General features: G+C 29.0%; 2 protein-coding genes across 4 annotated transcripts; both read right to left on the bottom strand.

The window, feature by feature from the left end:
* Window positions 1–3,707: 3,707 nt before the first annotated feature.
* On the bottom strand, window positions 3,708–11,943 carry LOC123260977 (pancreatic triacylglycerol lipase-like). Of its 2 annotated transcripts, none has more exons than XM_044722391.1 (10): window positions 11,526–11,943; window positions 7,187–7,380; window positions 6,963–7,117; window positions 5,944–6,063; window positions 5,693–5,839; window positions 5,363–5,591; window positions 4,867–5,292; window positions 4,599–4,725; window positions 4,294–4,509; window positions 3,708–3,973 (listed from the first exon to the last, which is right to left on the bottom strand). In XM_044722391.1, exons 1-10 carry the CDS (start codon window positions 11,531–11,533, stop codon window positions 3,865–3,867), a joined length of 1,731 nt encoding a protein of 576 aa, XP_044578326.1. In that variant the 5' UTR covers window positions 11,534–11,943; the 3' UTR covers window positions 3,708–3,864. The 2 variants fall into 2 exon arrangements, with proteins under 2 accessions (XP_044578326.1, XP_044578327.1); XM_044722392.1 differs by having other exon boundaries at window positions 11,617–11,943.
* Window positions 11,944–12,121: 178 nt separating this feature from the next.
* Window positions 12,122–21,469, bottom strand: LOC123260978 (pancreatic triacylglycerol lipase-like). Of its 2 annotated transcripts, XM_044722394.1 has the most exons (7): window positions 21,187–21,469; window positions 20,252–20,523; window positions 17,792–18,062; window positions 17,182–17,655; window positions 13,812–14,190; window positions 12,516–12,625; window positions 12,122–12,474 (listed from the first exon to the last, which is right to left on the bottom strand). In XM_044722394.1, coding segments are annotated over exons 1-7 (1,701 nt in total). In that variant the 5' UTR covers window positions 21,380–21,469; the 3' UTR covers window positions 12,122–12,472. The 2 variants fall into 2 exon arrangements, with proteins under 2 accessions (XP_044578329.1, XP_044578328.1); XM_044722393.1 differs by having other exon boundaries at window positions 12,122–12,625.
* Between the last annotated feature and the right edge of the window lie 1,289 nt (window positions 21,470–22,758).

Here is a 22,758-nt window from a genome sequence, read left to right as displayed (position 1 = left end):
AATGAAATTATTATTTTTTACGGAAAAATAATAAATTTCGTTCGACCGCCGCACCACCGCTGCACCACCGCCGCACCATACCGCCGCACCACCGCTGCACGACCGCCGTTTGGCGGACTATTACGCCGCACGCTAAAAATTTACTCCCCCTAGCATCGCCGCACTACCGCTGCACCACCGCCGCACCAATGCTAAATCATACCTACAATTTCACAAAAAATGGTATCATAATTAATTTATCACGCAATAATTAATTAATAAATAATGCGACTAGAAATCTTTATGTAAGACCTATTGATCAACCTCCTTTTAATCGAATGCCTAATATTAAAAAAAAAAATTTTTTTTTAATCAGGCCAAAGCACCGCGAAATTATTGATTTTTTTAGTCGTATTGTTGATGTAGATTTTTAATTTCGTCCTCGGGTTGCACAGAAGCGGTACGCCTATTGAAATACTCTGAAAGAATTTTAAAAATTGAACTGTGATGGGATTCGAACCTGGATCGTCTGCATGGAAGTCTCGAACATTGCCAACTGCACTGCAAGCCATACTTAACTTAAAAAATTTAGTTAAGCTATTTGAATGATCAACGAATATATTATTTCAATGTATATACCATCAAACAGTGGTATGGTGCGGCGGTGGTGCAGCGGTGGTGCGGCGGTCGAACGAAATTTATTATTTTTTCGTAAAAATTAATAATTTTATTTTTACCCGGGCGCGTCACAGCTGTGGTGCGGCGGTGGTGGAGCGGTGGTGCGGCGAATAGAAATTTATTTACTTGTCACGGCGCTGGTGCGGCGGTGATACGGCACTTGTAAAATAACCAAAATTTTCACGGCTGTAGTGCAGCGGTGGTGCGGCGCTTAAAAAGCCGTGCAGCGGTGTTGCGGCGGTGGTGCGGCGGAATTCTGTTTTTACTCGGGCATAATCAAATTACTAGAAATTTTCTTTCTCCAACAAGAAAAATAAAAATTTTATAATCTAGTTAAAAAAAATTCGTTTCCATAAGTATTTTACTTATTACAGGTTTCAAATGTATTGATATGGCTTTTATATGAATCTCATATTAGTGTCAAAATATGAGATTCATTATGATATTCATTATGAGCATCATAATGATATCATATCAGTTTTACACGGATAGTTACGTGATTCAAGGATTTACTGTAAAAATAATCAAACTGCAGGCTTTAGTTTTAACAAACTCTAACGACTAACAAACTCCCGACTTGTTAATTCTTAATATAGGTATAATCTTTGATAACAGCTTAATTTAAAAATTATTTTTTTTTTAAATAATAAAACTGGGTACATTTCAGATTCAGGATGCCGACATTAAATTACAAAGAAAATTTAAATGTAATTACTGAAAAAATAATCAAGTTATAGGCTTTAGTTTTAACAAACTCTAAGGACTAACAAACTTCTGACGGGTTAATTCTTAATATAGGTATAATCTTTAATAAAATCTTTTTCTAAGTGTATAAAATGTCATATACTTAATGTCTTAAGGGGGTATTCTAGTCTAGAATTTTGAAAAAAATGAAAAAATTTTTTTTTCATAATTCGATAGTTTAGATATTCAAAAATATCTCCCTGAAAGGATTTTTCAAAATTCAAATTATTTTCAAAGTTACAGCCATTTTAGTGTCGTGGCAACTAGACCGGGTTGAGCGGACGAACTGAGGATGACTTTCACCATGGAAATCCACCTCTAACTGATAAGGTTTTAAAAGTTATGAAACCTATTTACGAATGCTTATCAGATGATTCTTTATTAGAACGTTGCTTGGGCAGCGAAACTCAAAATAACAACGAGTCACTTAACTCTTTAATATAGACATTTGCACCCAAACATATCCATGCCGGGTCCCAGACAATTGAGATTACTAATTGTTTAGCAGTTTGCATTTTCAATGAAGGCTTTTATCCTATTTTACAAATAATGAGTCTAATGGGAATAAAAATAGGTCTGGAATCCCATGGGTTTGCTGTTAGGCGCAACGCAGTAAGGATTGAACGGTCTGAGGTTCGAGCTTCAGATGCTTCAAAAGAGGAAAGAACTGCTCGTTATACAGACAGAAATGCTGAAAACAGTCAATATGAAGTAGAGGAAGGCCCAATGTATGAAGCTGGGATGGCTGATTAAGAGAATGTAAGTTATACGTACTATTTTATCAGTTACGCTGCCTGAAACTGAACGTTAAACTTTAAACGCGTTTTTCTCGAAACTACTTTTTTCGATACGGTGATGCAGATATCTTAGGTTCTAATCAGCCGATTTACTTGAAATTCAGCATGAATATTCTTCAATTATCTCGCTTTCGCACTAACTAATAAAAATTGAAAATTTCAAATTGTAATATTTTTAAAAAATTGGAGAAAGTTGAAAAATGAGTAAAAAAATCGACTTCTATTTTTAAACAGCCGCCATTTTGTGAAAAAAATTTTTTTTTCAAGTTTTGTTGGTTTGTGCGACAATGACATTTGTACTGATCAATAATTTGGCATTGTTTTTTTTTCAGATGGATACAAAGGGAGAAATCCTTTTCACGAGGACACGGCCTTTTTTTTTTCTCTACTTCAAGGACTTATATCTTTTTGAAAATTTATTTTTTTTTTTGAAATGTATTTTTTTGTATTCTTGAAATATCAATAAACAAATGATAAAAAATTGTATGGTAAAAATATTAACTGCTTCTTTTATATTAATTGCCAAAAAACGCTCGAAATTCAGACCTCTAGACTAGAATACCCCCATTAAGTCAATATAAAAGTTTTTATTATGGTCATAATCATAATATGTCCCGGTATTTATTTATTGATACAAATTCAATGCTCTGTTTAATTTAATTTGAACTTCTTTCATGTTTATATACCCTGGTTACAGCGACTGTTTACCTCGAAGACTGATGTGCCCGTAAGATTTACAGTTAAGGTTCAAATTGTATTTATAGACTTTTAAATCAGGAGATGAAAACAGTTAAGAAGAAATTTACTATTTGTAAATAGACTGTTCATACACGAGATTTTATAGAACTAATTTTACTTTAAATTTTGAGCGACTTATATACATTCATTGTACTTAGTAATAAACTTTCTTATTCAAACAACAGACAATTGTAAGTGACATAATATTATATAATTTGTTTAAGCTAAAAATTCAATAGACAGTTAACAATAAGACAATCAAGTGTATAGATAATTAGGAAGTTAGATTTCCTGTGATACTCTATTGTGCTTTTCAACTGCAATAGATTAAATTCATGTGCGCTGATGAGTGTAATGCGTCAATGCAAATTATAGGGTTTGAATGTTAGAATATTGATATTTTTATTTCAAAAGAATATTATATAATTCTTTTATTAAATAAATTTTTAATGCGATAAAAAAATTTTTAATTTGTAAACTTCTTATTCATTTATTTGTTCTTTAAATAATACAAAATATTTATGAAACAATGTAAAGAAGAAATATTTCCATTTATAATAATAAAATTATTTTAACGGATGTTCTAACAATATATCACAATAATAAAAATAATAATAATATAAAAAGTATAAAAAATAATATAATTATAGATATATAAGCGTATACATGCACAATGCGCGAAAATATAATACAATGTATTATTTTATAAGACGGTGATAATATTATAACGCATTGAAAAAAAAATCGCTAAAAAATATGATGCTTTTTTTCGTATTTACATAATATTGTACATATTGTAGACTAATATAAATTATGTTGTAAAACGTTGAGTAATGAGTTTGACAGACAACACCAACTAAATGGTATTGAAGGTAACTTGCACCTCTTGTTTGTTGAATAGTTTTTTATATGTATTCTTCTTGTTTTATTAATGACAATTATCAACAAAAGCAGCACTAGAACCACTCGTTATTTCAGCGTAACTTTTACGGCCTTGAATTGAGCAGAGTTTACTCGAGAAATCTGTTTCTCTTTTCCTGTATAATTGTACAAAAAATAAAAAAACGGTTAACGATAATTGGCAAACTATAATAATGACAAAGTGAAATTACTGCACTGAAAAAAAAAAATTAACTTGATTCGAGAAGAAAATTCTTGAATCAAGAAAATAATTTTGAAGAGGGTAATTTTCTTGAATCAAGACGAAAAATTTACTGAAACCAAGTAAAAATTTCTTAGTTTAAGAAGTTTTTTACTCAAATCAAGAAGATGAAGTTCTTCAAAATTATATACTTGATTCAAGAATATTTTTTTTCTGTGTGGATATATAAAATCATAAAATAGATAATTTTTATACCCTCGTCCTGGAAGTTCCATTATATCAACGACAATATTATCAACGTACAATCTGTCATTGCACCAAAAAAAACAAAGTGATCGCGGTTGCAATACATCCATGTCATACGTCCAAGCGAGCTCTACTTTTCGAATTTTTCCCATATCATTAGCTGCACCTCCAGGGTGTGCCACTACTATCTTTCTTGTGGTACCATGCTCTAGCCTCATATACCCGCTAAATAAACCATACATATGTTTTTTTAATAAATTAAAAATTTATTTAATAAATTAACTTTTAACTGAAATAATTAGTTGGGTAATTACTTCGGAGTAAGATCCATGTTACGTATAATCCCATTTTCAGCATGTAGCGTAACTTTCATAAAACCTTGAACCCAACTTTCAGCAGTTTGCGGTCTTGCTAAATTCATTGTTATTCTATAATGTCTTCCTATATTTCAAATAAAAAAATAATATTAGCAATATGTAATGAGTGATGAATGCATAATTATACCATTAATTTATATTGTATCATACAAAATAATAATAATAATAATAATAATAATAATAATAATAATAAAAATAAACTTACGACAGTAAGGATCTTCTTTGCCAGTAGAAACATAAAATTTAGAACCAAGTAAAGAAGTACTGGCAGATTGGCCCATTGCTAACCTTTTGACCAAAGCAGGACTCTGGTCAGCATGATAGCCCATAATGCCACAACTGAGACTGTTATTACTTTTACAAGAGAAACATTCACCGCGGAGAAAATTCGCGTAGTTATTGCATTCGTGCGCTACATACTGACACTTTGAGTTTATACTTTCGATAAAAAGTTTTATTGCTCGGATGTGATTGCAGGCAACAAGGACGCGAGACGCTTCCTCAAGACCTTCTCTGATTAGTGTGAGCGGCAGTGAAGGTGTTGTCTCACTTAAATCTGTACATCCTGGCTGCTCCTTTCCATTGTTTGGGTAGAAATCCAAGTGCCCGCACGGCTGACTCATTCCATATCCTTAAACAATGTTTAAAGATATCAGTCAATTTATCTCTTGGCTTACCATTCATTCATTTGTTTAATTTACCTAGAAAGAAGATACTTTTCCCATCGGTATGAATAACATCAACAAGCTGGGCGTCCGTCCAATCTAATCGAATGTGGCTGGGCATACCCTGGAAATTGGGCTCCGCAGGATCTAATCCCGTGATACGGCCAACTTCGCCTTGCAATTTTTCCCCAGCGTATCCTGCAGTATGAGCACCAAGACTGTGGCCTATTAGGTGGACATCGCCCATCTCCAACCCATATTTCGTCTGTGAAATAAAAATTTGATTACTGTTAAATGTCATCTTCTTCGGCGGTTGGGACATATTATAAAATTTAATTTAATTGGCAATTAAAAAGAGATGTTTACATGGAGATGCTTGATGAGATGTGCAATCTCTAAACCAACAAGTCTAGTGTTGGCTGTTGCTTGGGTGTACAGCGGTAAACTTCCTCCGGCCCAATCAACGATAATTACGTTGTAGTCACCATGTTGCAGTAATTCATTTCTCATTTCCTATTATGTACGTTGATTCCATAAAACAGAAGATACAGACTCATCAATCATGATGATAATACTTTAATTTGCGAATTGGATTTTTAATATTTCTTTATATTTACCTTGACCCAGTTACTCAGTGTGGTGTCTATAAATCCATGGATAATGAATTTTGTCTTACGCTTTGGATCAAAATTTGATCTTTTTATTGATTTGTCTTTTCCTACAATAAGAACTTGGCCCTAAAAATAATTTTTACATTGAATTAATCAGTAAAATTTGAGAAAGATTGAGAAAAAAATGAATCACTTGATATGATATAAAAAATTCTTTGGTAATTTATAAAAGTCAAGATAAAAATTTGTGATAAAACTTAACAACCAGTTAATGAATGATTTGTTACGTATGCTAAGTAATATTTTCTACGGATTGTTTTTTCTTATGAAAATTATTAACAGGAATGTATAATACATTGAAAACTTTCCTACGTAATATGCAATAAAAATATCTAACATAAGAGAAATTACCAAGTTTATCAAAAGTTACGTATTTAACATGTTGAGTATTTTTTATTGCAAACTTTTTCAGCCCACGGATGGAAGTAAACCAGAATTATTGCAATCAACTGACATCATATGTAATAAAAATTCAAGTTGCACAAAAAAATGTTGACTTTTTGGTAGATTTTACTCAGCAAGAAGTTAAAAATTTTAAAAATGTCTATTTAAGTTTATCATAAAATTTTTAATATTAAAAATTATAACTGAGAAAATTTTCATACTCAGAAAAAAAATTTTTCAAAATTATTTTCTTGGTTCAAAAACTTTTCTCTTAATTCAAATTAATTTTTTTTCAGTACAATAGTTAACAAATTATTTATTAAAGACCATTTTTTACTATTCAATAAATATTTCTTAGTATTTAAAATGATTTTTTTGTATTAAATAAATCTGATGTTCATTTATTAAATATTAATAAATTTTTTTAAATACTAAGAAATATTTGTTAAGAACTAAAAAGTGGTCTCTAATGAATGATTTGTTAAATATTAATAAATATTTTTAACTATAATAAAATCCTATCAGTGAATAAAACTATTAAACTTTAAAAAAATTTTAAATATTTGAAACAATTGAATTACCTCTGTAGGATTATCATTTGTATAAAGTATAAACCTCGTATTGATAACTTCCCGGGGCAAAGGAAAGACATTGAGCGGCCGATGTATCAAATGGTACCAGCTCCTAGTTATATTGAGACAGCCGAGTTCATCATAACACCTCGTTTCGTTTTCAACTACAAATTTATAATTTTTCAATACTACATTGTAAATTAATAAATAAAAAAAATTTCAATTGAACATACATGGCAACCACGGTATATTAACTTCAATTTTATCACTTCGTGTCCATTGCCACGGGTCCAAAATTCCGGCAGCTGCAGCGGCTGTTGAACAGGCTATCGGTGTTAATGTGATAAAAAGGATAAAAAGTGTACTTTTTGTTGTTGTTCTTGTTGTTATAATGAGTTTTTTCTTTGGACCCCCGATCCTCCTCATTCTTTAATGCACAATTATTTTCATTAATTTTATAAAATTAATAAATTAATTAAACTATCATTTATTTTCATTGTGGGCTCACTTAGAAAAATTACGTAATTATAGTAAAGAGCAAGTGCTTAATCACTAATTGCTAATGAGTTTAAAAAGCTTACACCAGTGTAACGATTAAATATAAAATAATAAACAAAAATGAGAGGCCTTGAAAAAAAATAATATTTATTTGTGTTGTGTAATAAACATTCTTTAGATTAATTTTAATTCTTGAGCATGCGGGAGCAATGCAAAGTATCAACACCCGAGCAGATTTCACTTTTTCTCTACGTGTGTTATGTACTGGACTTGTGTGTGCGATTCCCACTTAAACGTCCAATCACATCATTATGTATCCTACAAAAACAAAAAATTGCTACGCAGATAAATGAACTACAAAAAACTTTTGTAAATTTTTTTTTTTTTTTTTCAATATTTACTTATATAATGTACGACTTCCGGAAGTAAATGTAATGAGTAAATGATTAATGGTAATGCTACGGATATAAAAATTAACATCCTGGTATTGAGATTTTATGAAAAAGTTCTGATGAAATTTAAAAATCTCAACAGATTTATTTTTAAGTAATTATTTTTTTATTATATCATTTAGTAATTTAATAATTATAATTAAAATGAATAATTTTGAATTTATTACCAAGTTAATTCAATTTGTTGATCTGGACTTATCTTTTTGCGCCGTAAATTTTAATGCCTTATAAATAAATTTTTTTTTACAAGGAACTGACGCATTACACGAGTATAAATTAAACTAATAGATAAATCTGTGTGTATCTAATGCTAATAGGTAATTGTGGTTACAAATTAACTGCGGGGGACTATGATTAATGATTTAATTATTTTAAAATAGTTAATTATTGTTGGCGAGTTTTTTTAACCGGACGCTCGAATAGAAGCTATGCCAAATGATCTTGTCTTGAAGAAAGTATATTCACAATTTACATGCTTGCTAACGTTAACTATGACTATATATAATGTAAAAGCTATCAGGGGGAAAGTATAGTTTGATATATTTGCGAGTTTAAGTAAGAGTATTAAATAAAATTCTTGTTCTTCCTCGCCTATTTTAAATATAATTCTAATTTATTATTTTATTTTCAATTTAATAATTTACGGTTGACAATAAAAATTACTTCTTTGCACATGCAATTCAATTTTATTAACCGCGGTTTAAGACTCTAACGCTGCCGTTTGACATTCAAGCGGTGAACTATTGCAATAATGTACAAACAGTAGTTGAAACGTACAGCGATTACGCGTTTATTATTTTATAATAACATTTTAAAGACTTATGTATTTTATTATTGCGAAGACGAGTGTTATAAAATAAAAAAAAAAATTAATAATTGTTTTTAAAAATTGTCTGGAAATAGAAATATAATAGCTAATGTCAGTATGAGGGTATTACGTGAAGGCTAATGGCCTTTAAGCTTAATCGCATTGTTTTTTTCTTAATATTCCACGGTGTACGTATATGTAGGAAGCCGTCGTGCATCGTCGATTAATTTGATTGTACACTTTTGCTTGCACGTGCAAAAGCATGCTAAAGTGTTGGATCAAGAGACTAAGCGCGATGCGGAAACTACGATTATAACGGCTGTGGGTACTCATGAATTGCAATATTTTTTTCTTATTATTTTTTAAGTGCAAATCAGACTTTTCTATATTTAAAAAATGAATTGTTCTCTGAGAACTTGATAAAATTTAAGAGAAAAATTGTAAGTAAATTTGATTTATTATCATTGGAGAAATTTTATATTTAATTTATCCTTTTATCTAATTAAATCAGGAAGAAATCCTTATATTTAATTCAATCAGGAAGAAATTAGTTGACCGTAACTTTATTTTTCAGTTCAAAACATTTTGATGCTACGGAAAATATTAATTAATCAGAAATAAGAGTAATTTAAATTTATTAAAATTCTACATAAGTATTTTCTCTCTCTGCATAATTTAATATTGAAAATTATTTTAATAAATCTAAATAATGTTTACTACAGAAAAGTTTTTTTTTTACGTTGACTTTATTAAGAAAAATGTCATAAATAATTGTAGTAGATTTTTTAAAATAATTATTTACAAGAAGAGAAGTTATGAGTAAATGATATAAAATTTTTTCTTCATGAGATCTAAATTAAATTAATTGAGAGTTTGATACTAAATATAAAAAATGATAATGTTTATAATAATGTACGACAATTTAATAGTAGATTACATAAAAAAAAAAACATGTGATAGAATCTCATGTGTAGACTGTTATAGAAAGTGTAACGCCTCAGGAACATTAAAGAAAAAAGTTTATTATTTATAAAAAATATTTCTTCCAAACTTGTTCATAAGTATTGAGAAGAAAAAAATAAGTCAATAAATAAAATAAAAACTTATTTTTATACAATTCGAAAGGAAAGATAAAAAGTATCTGCAAAAATTGTGGTTAAAGAATTTAAAGGAATAAAAAAATCGAGGAAGTTATGCCACTTTCAAAGCAGGTCAGAAAACCACGCGACCGAGTTTCTGTGATGGCTACTCTACTTTCTCAACATATAGATTTCTTCTAAAAATGTTTTGAATCATCGGCTTTAAAATTTAATTTGAGAATTTCCAATAAATTAAATTAAAATAGTAAAATGCATCTAAAATCTTTATATGTTATAAAAAGACGCTGTTAAATCCTAAATCATTAAGAATGTTCACTAGACCTGGAAATCCTCAATCATTAAAAATCAAGTTAAGGTGTTTACGCAGGCAGATAAAACAAATTCCGAGATTGATTAGTGATAAGTTTAAAATGTTTATCCTCGATTACCGAAGATCAAACCAGTGAAAATAATAATTATTTTATTACAAAATAGCGCGCAGATATTTGTGCGTTCGCATGATATGAGAGAGTTTGCAGGAAAGTAAACGGAGAGTGAAAATTATCTATATGTAGAATTGCGGTGGGTCAAGTTGACGTGCATCATACGGTGAAAAAATGCCTCGGGCATCTGAGTTACCACTTACTAAAATCCCGTTTATATTATTTTATTTATTTATTTATTAAACTTTTTTGATTCGGAAAAAAACAATTTTAGATAGAAAACTTGTGAATTTTTATTCAAATTTGTTTTTTCCCAAATTTAGAATTTTTTTTTTCTACAAGAAAGTTACTGTGAGAACAATTTTGATTTCTTCGCTGAAGAAATCAAAATTTTTAACAAATTAATTTCTTATTACATTGCTCATTTTTTTTTAAATAAATTTTTTCTCTGTGTTGTCTAAATAGTACACAGTACAAGGATAAAAACATATATAACTATTAAACACATAAACATTCGTCTGACTATTAATAATTAATTATCGGTCAGTTTCAGTTTCAGTTCTCAGTCGTAGTTTTAATGAATAAAATAAAAGAAAAAAAAATTAGTTAACGACAAAATACATCAAGAAAGTTGTTTGTTAATATATTACATATAATACTATGTACTATCAGCATTAATGATCCAGCTTTGATGTCTTTTACAACAAATATATCCGGTGAATTTATTTTATCTAAAAAATGTACTTTTTACTATATTATATGAGCAATTTTGCGCTAATCCTAAATTAATGTTTATCTTACAGTGTACATATGTAGACATGGATCAGTAAAAGGTAAACATATTTTATTTACTTTTTTTAAGTGTACAAAATATATATATATCTTCATATGTTAAGTTTGTGTTGGTAAACGCGATGACGACTACGTGGAGAAAGCGCAGTCGCGTGCTTCATTATAATCATCTCGCATAAGTATATATAGATGTATTTTGAAGTATAAATATAAATATAAATATAAATAAGAGCAAATAGCTTTTATCTTCATAATAATGACATGAAGAGCGGTAAAACTATAACATTTATCGTTTAGAATGATACGAATCTTGAGAATTCTTTATAAAATTGTTTTCTTATAATTTATAATTATTATTATGTGATTTATAATCTACAATAAAATTTAACCGCAGAAATAATACCGCCAATTTTAAAACCCCATTTTCTAACAATGAAATTATTTATTGATATTGTTAAATTTTTTTTACTAAATAAATAAAAAATATACTTGTGACTTACATTGTCATCGGTTTTTAATTCGCATGTCACTTAACATTATTTTTATTTATCGAGCATTTTGTTAATCCATATTTTAGTTAAAATATCTCACATGTAATTGTTGATGGTAATATCAATTTTTCACAAATTTATACAATTACACTTTTTAACATCAATGTTTTAACAAATTACAATTTATCAACAATAATTAAAATTATTGAATTATTAAGTTAATTAATTATTCGTATAAAATTCTCAACAGACACTGAAATTATAAAAAAATAAATAAATATTGTAAATAAAAAGCACGTCTGTATAGAGTACCGGTGCTCGACTGAATGCACGTAAGATTTGCTAAAGCCTCGTGTGTATACGAGAAATGAGAGATTTGCCCCCGCTGTTGTTGCTCCGCTACCTGTAGCACTAGCTTAAGCCTTAACTTGAGTTGTCAGGTGAATGCGAGTGTACTGGGACCAGGAGTAGTATTAATCGTAGAATGTCGATGTGTGTCACGCTCACATCATGTAGGAGTATATATAATATAACTAGACGATTATTATGAATAAAACGTTGATAATATTTGTCTACATTATGTCTATTCTACGGTATAATAGTTGTTTTATGACTTAACTTAACTGGTACGTACTAGTACCTTTATTGCACTATATTAGTATCTATTTTACACTTTTTATAGGCTTTATTTAAATTAACAATCGATTAATCGTTTTACAATTAACATTCCATATTTTATTTATACAACTCTACTTATTTGATAATAAATTAAATATTTTTATGCCAACATTTAGTAATAATTAAAATTAATAATTCTATGTAGCTTAGATTATAAATTATAACATTTATTATATATAATTAATAGTAATGATATTATATACATCTTACGCACGCACTCCCACGTTCTGATAATTTATTTCTAATCGTATTTAAAATAATAAGAAATAAAATTATTATTTCAATTAAGATAAGAGTAAATTTTCGCCGGTGATTAACTTTAATGTGATATTACATTTGAATCTGGTGTGTGGTAGCGGCAATTTTCTACAGTCAATATTTTCGGTTCATTCGCTGTAATTGTTTTGCCTTCGTCGGGACAAACTGTTATACTGTAAAAATAAAAAAAATAGTTTTTAATTTTTTGACATTGAGAAATGACAGTTCAAAATTTTTCTATTCGAACTCAAAACTCTTTTCAAAACATCTCAATGTTAAATAAATAAAATTATTTATTCTTTATTTTTGAATAACTATTAAATCTATATAAACACTGAATTATTTTTTTATTTTATGACTTTTAATAAATAGGTAAAGTCCACTTAGCTGAAAGATTTAAAGTAGAGTTGATTAAAACAGATTACAGAAATTTTCGGGAGAATTTTAACCTTGAAAATAGAGATGTGTTGGCCAGAGTTTTTACCTCAAAAAAGTACGCTTTAAATAGATATTTCACAATTGGGGAGTCTAGAGAATAATAAAACAACAGAACAAAATAAAACGGAGCCAAAATTTACATTTTTACGTATTTTAGAGAACAATTGATTTTATCTTCGGTATTTACAATTTTAAGTTTTATTTACCTCTGATATTCAAGAAATAATTCAGCCCATTTTGCCCCGGGGTATTTAATAGTTAAAATGAAACATAACTCGATGGAAAATAGAACTTATAAATCAAAAATAATTGTAGATAGAAGTTAAAATAAATACTGGTTATAGTGAAAATTTATTGTTGGTAATTAAATGTTACATTTAAGAGCGGTTTATAGTTGATTTTCAAACGTGTTTTTCTCATGTATGTGATTAAACTTCGAAAAAAAACGCTTCGCTCTTCGATAGATAATTAAATTATCTATCGAAGAGCGAAGCGCTTTTTTGGAAAATTTTCATTTATTTATGCATAAAATGCGTTTTAAGATTCCATTTGTTGTACAAGTATGACAGAGATACTTTCGTTTGTCCAATAGAGGGCGAGAGAGAGAAAAAATGTAAACCCTTCTTTTAAGTGTAAAAACAGCAATACTTTTTAAGTTGATTATTATTTTTGATAGTGTAAATTTTGTAGTCGATAAAAACTGTAATAAAAATTAATCATAGACTTGTTTAATGATTTGTTACAATAGAACAAAAAAAAATAATTTTTCAAGTATAACAATTTTTGAGAAATAATAATAATAAAAATAAAATCTAAAAAATTTCAATAACTTTATTTAAATATTTTTCTGAACTTCATAGTAATAGGTTTATTTTTTTAGGGCATAGTTATTTAATTATTTTTTCATGGTCAAAAACTTACCCTTGACCGGCTTCCAAGCTATCAATTCTCAAAGAATCAATGTAAGCTTTTGGCTTATGTAATAAACGCCAAGTTAATGGATTAAACACAGAAGTTTGGTATTCCCATGTTATTTCAACGGCTTCAGGAGTTCCGACAATTTCACCAGGTAGTACAACGGTATGGCTACTTCCGGGCTCGTAATACTTTGACGCCTCGCTAATTTCAAGTCTTTCTGATATTTTTATATCACTGTCACGATCACCATCGTGCTCATAATTATGATTGCTACCATTAGTAGCCGCTCCAATTACTCTTATAACAAACATACCGACTTCGCCGCCGTGATCTATGCTCTCTGCTGTCTTGGAAATATTTATTGTTATCTTATAATGTCCTCCTAAAAAATCACCAGTTCGTGTTATGTAATTATATATATTTAGGAACGGAGAAAGTGCTATCGAAATTAACTAACAATTACGAAAAGCAAACTATTAACTTTTAATTTAATAAAAGCAATTTTTTATAAAGCTTTTTGTTTAATTTCTTTAATAAGTGAAGAAGCAATTAATTTTTTTTTTATTGACTTGAAAATAATTAAAATTTTCTTTCAAAAATTCATTATGTTTTTTGTATAGAAATATTAATTTTTTTTTATAAAATGAAATATTACTTTTGTTAAAAAATGTAAGAAATTATTTTCGTATTTAATTTTGAATAAATTTCTAGATGGTCTATCTTGATACCAACTTCCTCTTATAAAAAAAGAATGATACTAAAATTGAGAGATTTTTGATCATTTTTAGAATTTTTTAAAAAATTAACTACAGCAAAGAAAATTTATTTAAAAAAATTCCATCTTTAGGAGCTCTAAAAAATTATGAATGCAATTTTTTTAAAATAATTTTCTTGATCTAAGGTAAAAGACCCCATTAGTGGTACACGGAAAAAAAAATTTCATTCTGGTAACGTAACTGTAGAGTTACCACAACTATACACAGTTTACTGTTCGTTGTAGAGTTACAGTAACAAAATGTTATTTAGTTCTGACAATTCAATGTTGTTGAGCTCTCAGAGCTCTACGGGATTGTTCTCAGAGCCAAACGGTATAGTTTGGAGCGCCCTACGTTGCGCAGTAGTGGAGTGCGCTGATACATTTCATAACCTTCTAAAATGCCAAACATAATTATTTTGTTACTAATCTATATTATTAAAAATACTAGAATTTAATTTGCGCGCGCAAGCCGCGCCTCATATTTATTTTAATGATATATTTATGTGTCATTTATGTATATTATATTCGTTTTCAACCAATCAGAATGAGAATAAATATTTTCAACCAATCACATTACGAATAAATTGGTTTCACATACATTTCATTTCAATTTTATTATGGGACTAGAATTTAATTTGCGCGCGCAAGCCGCGCCTCATATTTATGGTCATGATATATTTATGTGTCGTTTATGTATATTATATTCGTTTTCAACCAATCAGAATGAGAATAAATATTTTCAACCAATCACATTACGAATAAATTGGTTTTACATGCATTTCATCTCAATTTTATTATGGGACTAGAATTTAATTTGCGCGCTCAAGCGCGCGCCTTGACTATAGAGTTTGCATATATTTTCATGCATATGATATATTTGACCAATCACATCACGAATAGATTGGTTTCACATACATTTCATCTCAATTTTATTATGGAATTTTCATGCATATGATATATTTGACCAATCACATCACGAATAGATTGGTTTCACATACATTTCATCTCAATTTTATTATGGAATATGAGGACAATTAAGTTTCCAATTTATTTATTTAAGGAAATAGGTTTTTTTTGTCAAATTGAATTTCGTTAGAACAGTTTTGTATTTATGGTTTTTCAAGGTTCATTTGCAGTGACTGTTAATTTAATTTATTAGTTGAATATATTGTGATAAGTGATAAGTTATCGGAATACATTAAAAAGATCCAATTTAACACAAAATAAAATTTGTTTTCGTTTATTTATCTTTTCTCGTGCATATACGGTAATGATTTTATGTCCAATATCTATTGATATAATTAAGAAAATAAGATAATTTTGTGACGACCATATTTTTATTTTACAAATAATTTTTATTTGTAATTTAAGTTCTATTATGATTTTATTTTTATTATGATACTATTCTTATTTGTCATATACAATTATTGTTGGCAATATAAATTCATTCTGCCGCATGTATTTATTAAATTATCAATGCTAAATCGTAAAAAAAAATTATTAAGCAGACTTCCAAAAATTTGTTATAGTCTCAGAACGATCCTGTAGAGTTGTGAGAGGTAAATAACGTTTAGCTCTCAGAACTCAACGATGTAGAGTTGCAAGAGCCAAACGGTATTGTTACTATAAGAATACGTTAACCTACTGGAACTTTTTACAACTAACTAACTACTATAGAGTTCCTATAGCAAAATTTTTTTCTCCGTGTACCTTTAACCCCTATTAGTAGCACTTTTTCTTTCAATGAAAAAATCTTCTACTTGGAATAAAAATTAAAAATTTTTTTGATCTAAGGGTCTTAAAGATTAGAAATCGATGGATTTATTAGCAATCAGTCTAACTCCTTATTTTTTAGAGGGTGATTTTTTAACATTTTGATGTAGCAATAGCCCGGGGAAAAAGGTTTAGATCTGCTCTGATCAAATTTGATCTGAGCAGATCAGATTTGATCTAAATTTAGATCTAAGTAGATATGGACAGATCTAATTTGATCTGCTTAGATCAAACCAGATCAAGTTTGATCAAAATGAAATTGAAACGTAGATATGAATATATCTGTTCTGATCAAACTAGATCCACTCTGATCAAATTAGATCAATCCAGATCAAGTTTGATCAAAATGAAATTAAAAAGTAGATATGAATAGATCTGTTCTGACCAAACTAGATCCGATCAGATCAAATTAGACCAATTCAGATCAAGTTTGATTAAAATTAAATTGAAAATTAGATATAAATAGATCTGAATTGATCTATGCAGATCTAATTTAATCTGATTATTATCTAGTCCAATTATAAATTATTTGAATGATCCAAACAAAAATATTATACTTCTATTAGATATTAAATGGTTTTTTCAAGTGATTATAAATTCTAAACTAATTGTTTTTTCATACAAATGGAAGATTCTCTAAAACGGAGTTAGACAATTTGCTAATTAGACTGTCGAAATAATATATTAATTATTAAAAATTAATGATTTCATTAATTGAATAAATACTAAAATCAAAAAAAGTGTCAGTAATGAGGTCCCCGCCACTAATGGGGTCTTTTACCCTAGTTTAATTTTCAAGTGTTTGCTAATTTCAGTGTCATTAAAAAAAAATAAAATACTAACTACAGAAAGGTTTCTCAGCTGCAGTCATCAGATATACAGATGCGTGATAATTTCCAGGCTGCGCATCAAATCCAAATCTAGGACAGTACTGACTTATGCAGTCAAAACACTTTCCCTCTTGAAAGTTACTCCACGAGGAACAAGGAACCGCGATAAACGGACAATTCGTGTTGATGCTCTCTATGAAATAGTCATAACTGCGAATATGATTACACCCAAGAAATCTTTTAATTCCGCGAAAAAAACTTCCGCGTTCAAGTGTGATAGAATTGAGCACACCATGGTTGCATCCCGGTTGGTTACGACCGCCGTTTGGATAAAAGTCGATGTGACCAACTGGCTGGGTGATTCCTAGCCCACCAGTAACAAAAGGGCTCGAGTCTGTATGAATAGCTGTCACAAATTCGGCGTCTGTCGGATCTAATCTCACCATCGGTGAAGTATTACTGAAGTGAGGTTCGGCTGGATCTAAGCCTGGGATTTGACAGATATATAATATTAAAAAATTTATATAAATAAAAACTTGGAGAAACTAACGATAATTATTGAGATTAAAATTTGATAAATTGTTATTAATTATAGTACAGAGTAATGATGGTGGAAGACATACCAGTAATTCGTCCAAGTTTGTAACCATATTGCACACGTAAGTAGTAACCTATGTAACCACATGTATGTGCTCCGAGACTGTGACCAATGGCATGAAAACGATGTTCAGGTACACCAGCTTCTTGTATCAATTGCATTGCCAATCTAGCCGTCATTGCACCAACAAGTCTCGTATTGGCAACGGCCTGAGGATATGGAGGCCCTGCTCCCGCAATCCAATTAACCACCACTACATTGCAGTCTTCACGTATCAGCAACTCACGTTTTGTCCTCTACGCAATAGTAATAAGTATTATTACAATTGTTATTTTGTAATTTTATTCTCCATAAGTTTTAACATATTAGGATGTCACTAAAATAAGTATACTGTAAAAAAAATTTCGTCATTGTGCAAGATGTAAAAATTTTTGTGTAGAATATTACACTCTAGTGTGTTGAATTTCATCTTCTCATGTGTTGATTTAACACACTAGAATCTAGAACATATTAGCTTGTGTAAAAACAGTCAATAACACAAATATTTGTGTCAAATTTGATGAAAATTTTTTTACTGTGTAGACCCTTGACGATTTCTTTTTTAAATAAATTGGTTTAGAAAATTATTTATAAAAAACTAGCTGACCCGATGAACTTCGTATCACCTACAATATATTTTATTACACCTTCCGAACAGCGATTATCAATCTTTAATCTCTAATCTACTTCGATAAAGAATAAATACTGGCTGCATGAAGTACGGTTAGAATTTTGTCAAGTTATTAAATGAAACTCGCTTCTCATTATCGCTTGAAAATCAAGATCCCAAAAAATGAACACTGAATTTATGAAATTTTTAACTTCCCGCTAAGAAAATTGAAAATTTTCAAAAATCGGGAAGTTATTGGTTTTACCCCGTTTTTCGAAAATCGAGTTTTCATCAGATCTCAACGTTTTGAGATCCTTGGAAGCTTTCCTGACTACTCCCACGAGAGTGTCACTATGTCTGTATGTATGTGTGTGTGTGTGTGTGTGTGTGTGTGTGTGTGTGTGTGTGTGTGTGTGTGTGTGTGTGTGTGTGTGTGTGTGTGTGTGTGTGTGTGTGTGTGTGTGTGTGTGTGTGTGTGTGTGTGTGTGTGTGTGTGTGTGTGTGTGTGTGTGTGTGTGTGTGTGTAAGTATGTAAACCTCTTATAACTTTTGAACGGTTGAACCGATTTCATCGCGGTTGGTGCCATTCAAAAGGGCTTTGCCAAACTTAAATTTCCTGTAAATTTGAACCGATTCGGACCGATAGATTTTGAGAAATTTGGAGAAATCTAAAAAAAAGTAAGAAAAAAAATCTTTTCTGAAGTGGTTTTTTGAGATAACTTTTAAACGGCTCAACCGATCGATTCCAAAAACTAATCAGCTCTCAACCTTGAAAAACCACGTCGATCGCCGCCAATCCGGTCAAAATCGGTTGATTCGTTCGAGAGATATCGTGAACAAAAGAAAACCGAAAAAAGTGTTTTTTCAGAGTTACTCCGAAATTTCTAGTTTGACCAATTGAAACTTAGAAATTCTTTATGAGGCTTAAAAAAAACTACATTCATTCAAAAGTTATTGCGGTATGAATATTCAAAAAATAGTGTTCTATGAAACTTCTATCAGACTTTTGAGCTCAAAGAACTCAAAAGCATAGAAAAGGTATCTTTTTGAGCTCGGAGAGCTTAAAACAACACACAGATTGTACTTTTGAGCTCGAAGAGCTCAAAAAAGCGGCCAAGTATTAACGGAATTAGTGGGAAGTTGCAGGGATGGCCTTTAGGGTCAACCGTTTTCCTAATTTTTTTTTAATGAAAGAATCGAATTATTAGATGGTTGGATTTTTTTAAACAGCCAAATAGTTTTTTTTTTCTTGAGATTTATTCATAAAAAAATTTTAAATGACAATTTTTTAATTAAAAATTTTTTTTTTTATTTTCTATGATTAGAAAAATAAAATCTATAAAAGTTTAAATTCAATACGATATTTTTTTTGTCCATATATACAGAAGATAGACGATTAACAATTTTAAATCTGTTGATTTCCTTAGCTGAACTTTCGGGTTTTTCAAAAATTTTATTCTTTTGAAAACATCCCTGAACTATAGCGAACAAAACAAAAAGAAAATTATTGAAATCGGTCTAGTCGTTTTGAGTTTTAGCGAGACTAATTACGCACAGCTATACATTTTTATATATATAGATAGATTGCATTTATAATCTTTTTGAGCTTCTAAAAATGAAATTTTTTAAATAAATTTTTCTTACTGTAATATATTTGTTAAAAAAAATTCCAAAAATTATCAAATGTCATCTAACAATTGTTAGATTAAATAGAATAAAAAAAATTATAATATAAAGGTAGGAGATTTTCTACTTTGATAAGTATAAAAATTACTAACTAGTTCTAGATATTTTAATTTGTTTCTTCAGGTAATGCAATAATGAAAAAAAACTTACTAAAATCCATGTTTTGTCGCCATTGTCAAGGTACCCGTGAACAATAAAGTAAAGGGTTACATTATTTTTCAGCGGTGATTTTCGAATAATGTCCAACTGATCAATTAGCAGCTCATATGGGTCATTCGAACGTTCTCGAGTGTAGAGCATATAGTGAGGGTCGACGCTTTCCGGACGACCTGGAAATGTTGATACCGGTCGATTTTCACCCGACCAAGGTGCTCCGATATAAAAACAACCGTAAGGTTGATAACATCGCCACATATACCAATCTGAAATAACATATAATTTTGAAATATTTTTATCTCAAAAAAAAAAAAGGAAATTACTCGTGGGATTTCCGGGAAGGAAATGTCAAAGTTTGAAATGTCGAATGAAAAATATTCTTAAAAAAACTTTATGACAAGAAAATTTAGAAAATAATTTATAGGCTAAATTAATTTTCACTATTCATTCTTTTTCCAAAAAATTATTACTTATTAAGTTATGAAGAAGTTATCCGACTATTTTTTAAATATCACTTAACAGTTTCACATGTGACATTATTAAAACCAAAATTTAATATCCTGGGAATTAAAATATTTTTATTTTAGTAATCTTTCGCATCAGGGTCACCTGGTTATCACATCACCTTAGTGACCTACGAGTTCTATGCTCCGATAAAGAATAAATAAAATACAATATATGTAATTTAGCATGTCCGAAGTCGAATGTGCTGGTCAAAACATCGTTCGTGGGTGAATGTGCAAACTTCAAGTCAATAATAATACAGAATATTAATAATCTTCATCTTCATTTATCTTCTGACAATTTTTTTATAAATATAAAAAACAGTAAGGTAGAAAATTAAATCATTAATCATTACTTTAATGTCACTTTGACATGCACACACACACACACACAGACAAACACATGTACCATACACTCATACTCACCATCTTCTAAATTAAATTTATTTTCTTCTTCTTCGGGTGACAAAGTTGTTATTAAATAATTATTATTAGCTTCACTGTCACTATGACCATCAACATTTATATTACTGAAATTTTTTGAACTGGTTTCATTTGGCAAAGTCGCCATCATATTAGCTGTGTACGTCAGCAGCACAAGTGTCTCATTAAGAAACATTTTAATAAATATTTTCTTCACTTACAATATAATTAATAAAAATTAAAATGCTTCGTCTTATTATTTGAATTGACTTGGAATAAATTTAAAATAACTTCAGATAATATAATTAATTAACGAGTTTAAATATATTTATTTAGCAATAAAAAACAATAAATATCTTCACATTAATCACGCAATTAAATAAATAAAATATTCTTAAGTCACGGGAATTTATATTTATATTTATACGCAGATATTTATAATTATTTAAATCATATTACACTACTATTAGGTCGGGGATTCTCGCTGTCACTGATTATTCATCATCCAGCGTGTAAGATACAAACACATTATATATTAGGAAAAAAATTTATTGACGCAACACCATCACTCAGATGCGATAATAGTCTACATAAAGCCGTAATATGACTCGGTAGTTTAACTTTAAATATTTATTACTTGTTTTATAATAATATCCATCTCGATAAATGTAGATTTTATATGAATTACGCACAAGAGAAATTTAAACTCATAAATAATAAAATAGTGATTTTGCTTTTAAAGATCTGAAACAAATACGCGGTGGGTATTTTTGTTTAAATAATAACGTCAAAAATTTATTAGCAAAAACAAACGATTACTAAGAATAAACTCCGTTGACTTTGTAAATATATGTAGCAATCCATTTTATTTTACATTCGTAGATAAAGTTCATAAGCAATAATTATTATGATTGTTATTATTTATAATCAAAACAACTATTTTTTGATCTTGTATTATAAACACAACACGATAAAAAATAATTCGCCAGCAATTAAATAGTTAGATTAATAAAGTTAATAATACATATTGTAAAAATTTACTTTTTATATTCTTATTCACCGATAAAATTTATTATGTCTTTCTTAGGCGTGTATCACTCGTCACGAGTTTAATAAGATGAAGGCGAAGAAGACAAGTGTCTGCGAAAGATAAAAATTATAATCTCTGTATAATCCACTAATGAATTTTTGCTTTTAATACTCGAATTTACTTATCCGTTATTTATGATAATGTTTCTTGCTAACGTGAAATTTAATCAAAGTTATAAATATACATTCAAAAATATAATATTTTAGTGATTATTGGTTATCAGCTGCCCAACTTCAAAACCAGTTAGACTAAAATTTTTGTGACTGCATTTCTTCTCTGTATAAGGTTTTTCTTTATCTTTATTTTTTATTTAATTTTATTTTATGGTGACGATAAATGAAAATTAAGAAAAAATTGATTATTTTGCTGAAAAAGAAGAGAATTTTTCGGTAAATAATTATTTTATTTATCTTTTTTAATCTATGTCAAATTAACAAAATTATTTTTATAGTTCTAAAACTTCTTTTGTTTACACAGCAATAAAT

The sequence above is a fragment of the Cotesia glomerata genome, linkage group LG3, assembly GCF_020080835.1.
Source record: "Cotesia glomerata isolate CgM1 linkage group LG3, MPM_Cglom_v2.3, whole genome shotgun sequence".
NCBI lineage: Eukaryota > Metazoa > Arthropoda > Insecta > Hymenoptera > Braconidae > Cotesia > Cotesia glomerata.
This window is presented reverse-complemented; position numbering and strand designations above follow the sequence as displayed.

What these genes read in the sequence shown, in the direction of transcription:
- LOC123260977 (XM_044722391.1), bottom strand. An exon ending in CAAATGATAATCCTACAGAG is followed by an intron (nt 6,064 to 6,962) that starts GTAATTCAATTG and finishes AATTATTTTTAG; the next exon opens with GGCCAAGTTCTTATTGTAGG. An exon ending in GAAAAGTATCTTCTTTCTAG is followed by an intron (nt 5,293 to 5,362) that starts GTAAATTAAACA and finishes ACATTGTTTAAG; the next exon opens with GATATGGAATGAGTCAGCCG.
- LOC123260978 (XM_044722393.1), bottom strand. Translation starts at nt 21,379, where the DNA reads ATGTTTCTTAATGAGACACTTGTGCTGCTGACGTACACAGCTAATATG. An exon ending in GCGACAAAACATGGATTTTA is followed by an intron (nt 18,063 to 20,251) that starts GTAAGTTTTTTT and finishes ACTATTGCGTAG; the next exon opens with AGGACAAAACGTGAGTTGCT. An exon ending in CAAACTTGGACGAATTACTG is followed by an intron (nt 17,656 to 17,791) that starts GTATGTCTTCCA and finishes GTCAAATCCCAG; the next exon opens with GCTTAGATCCAGCCGAACCT.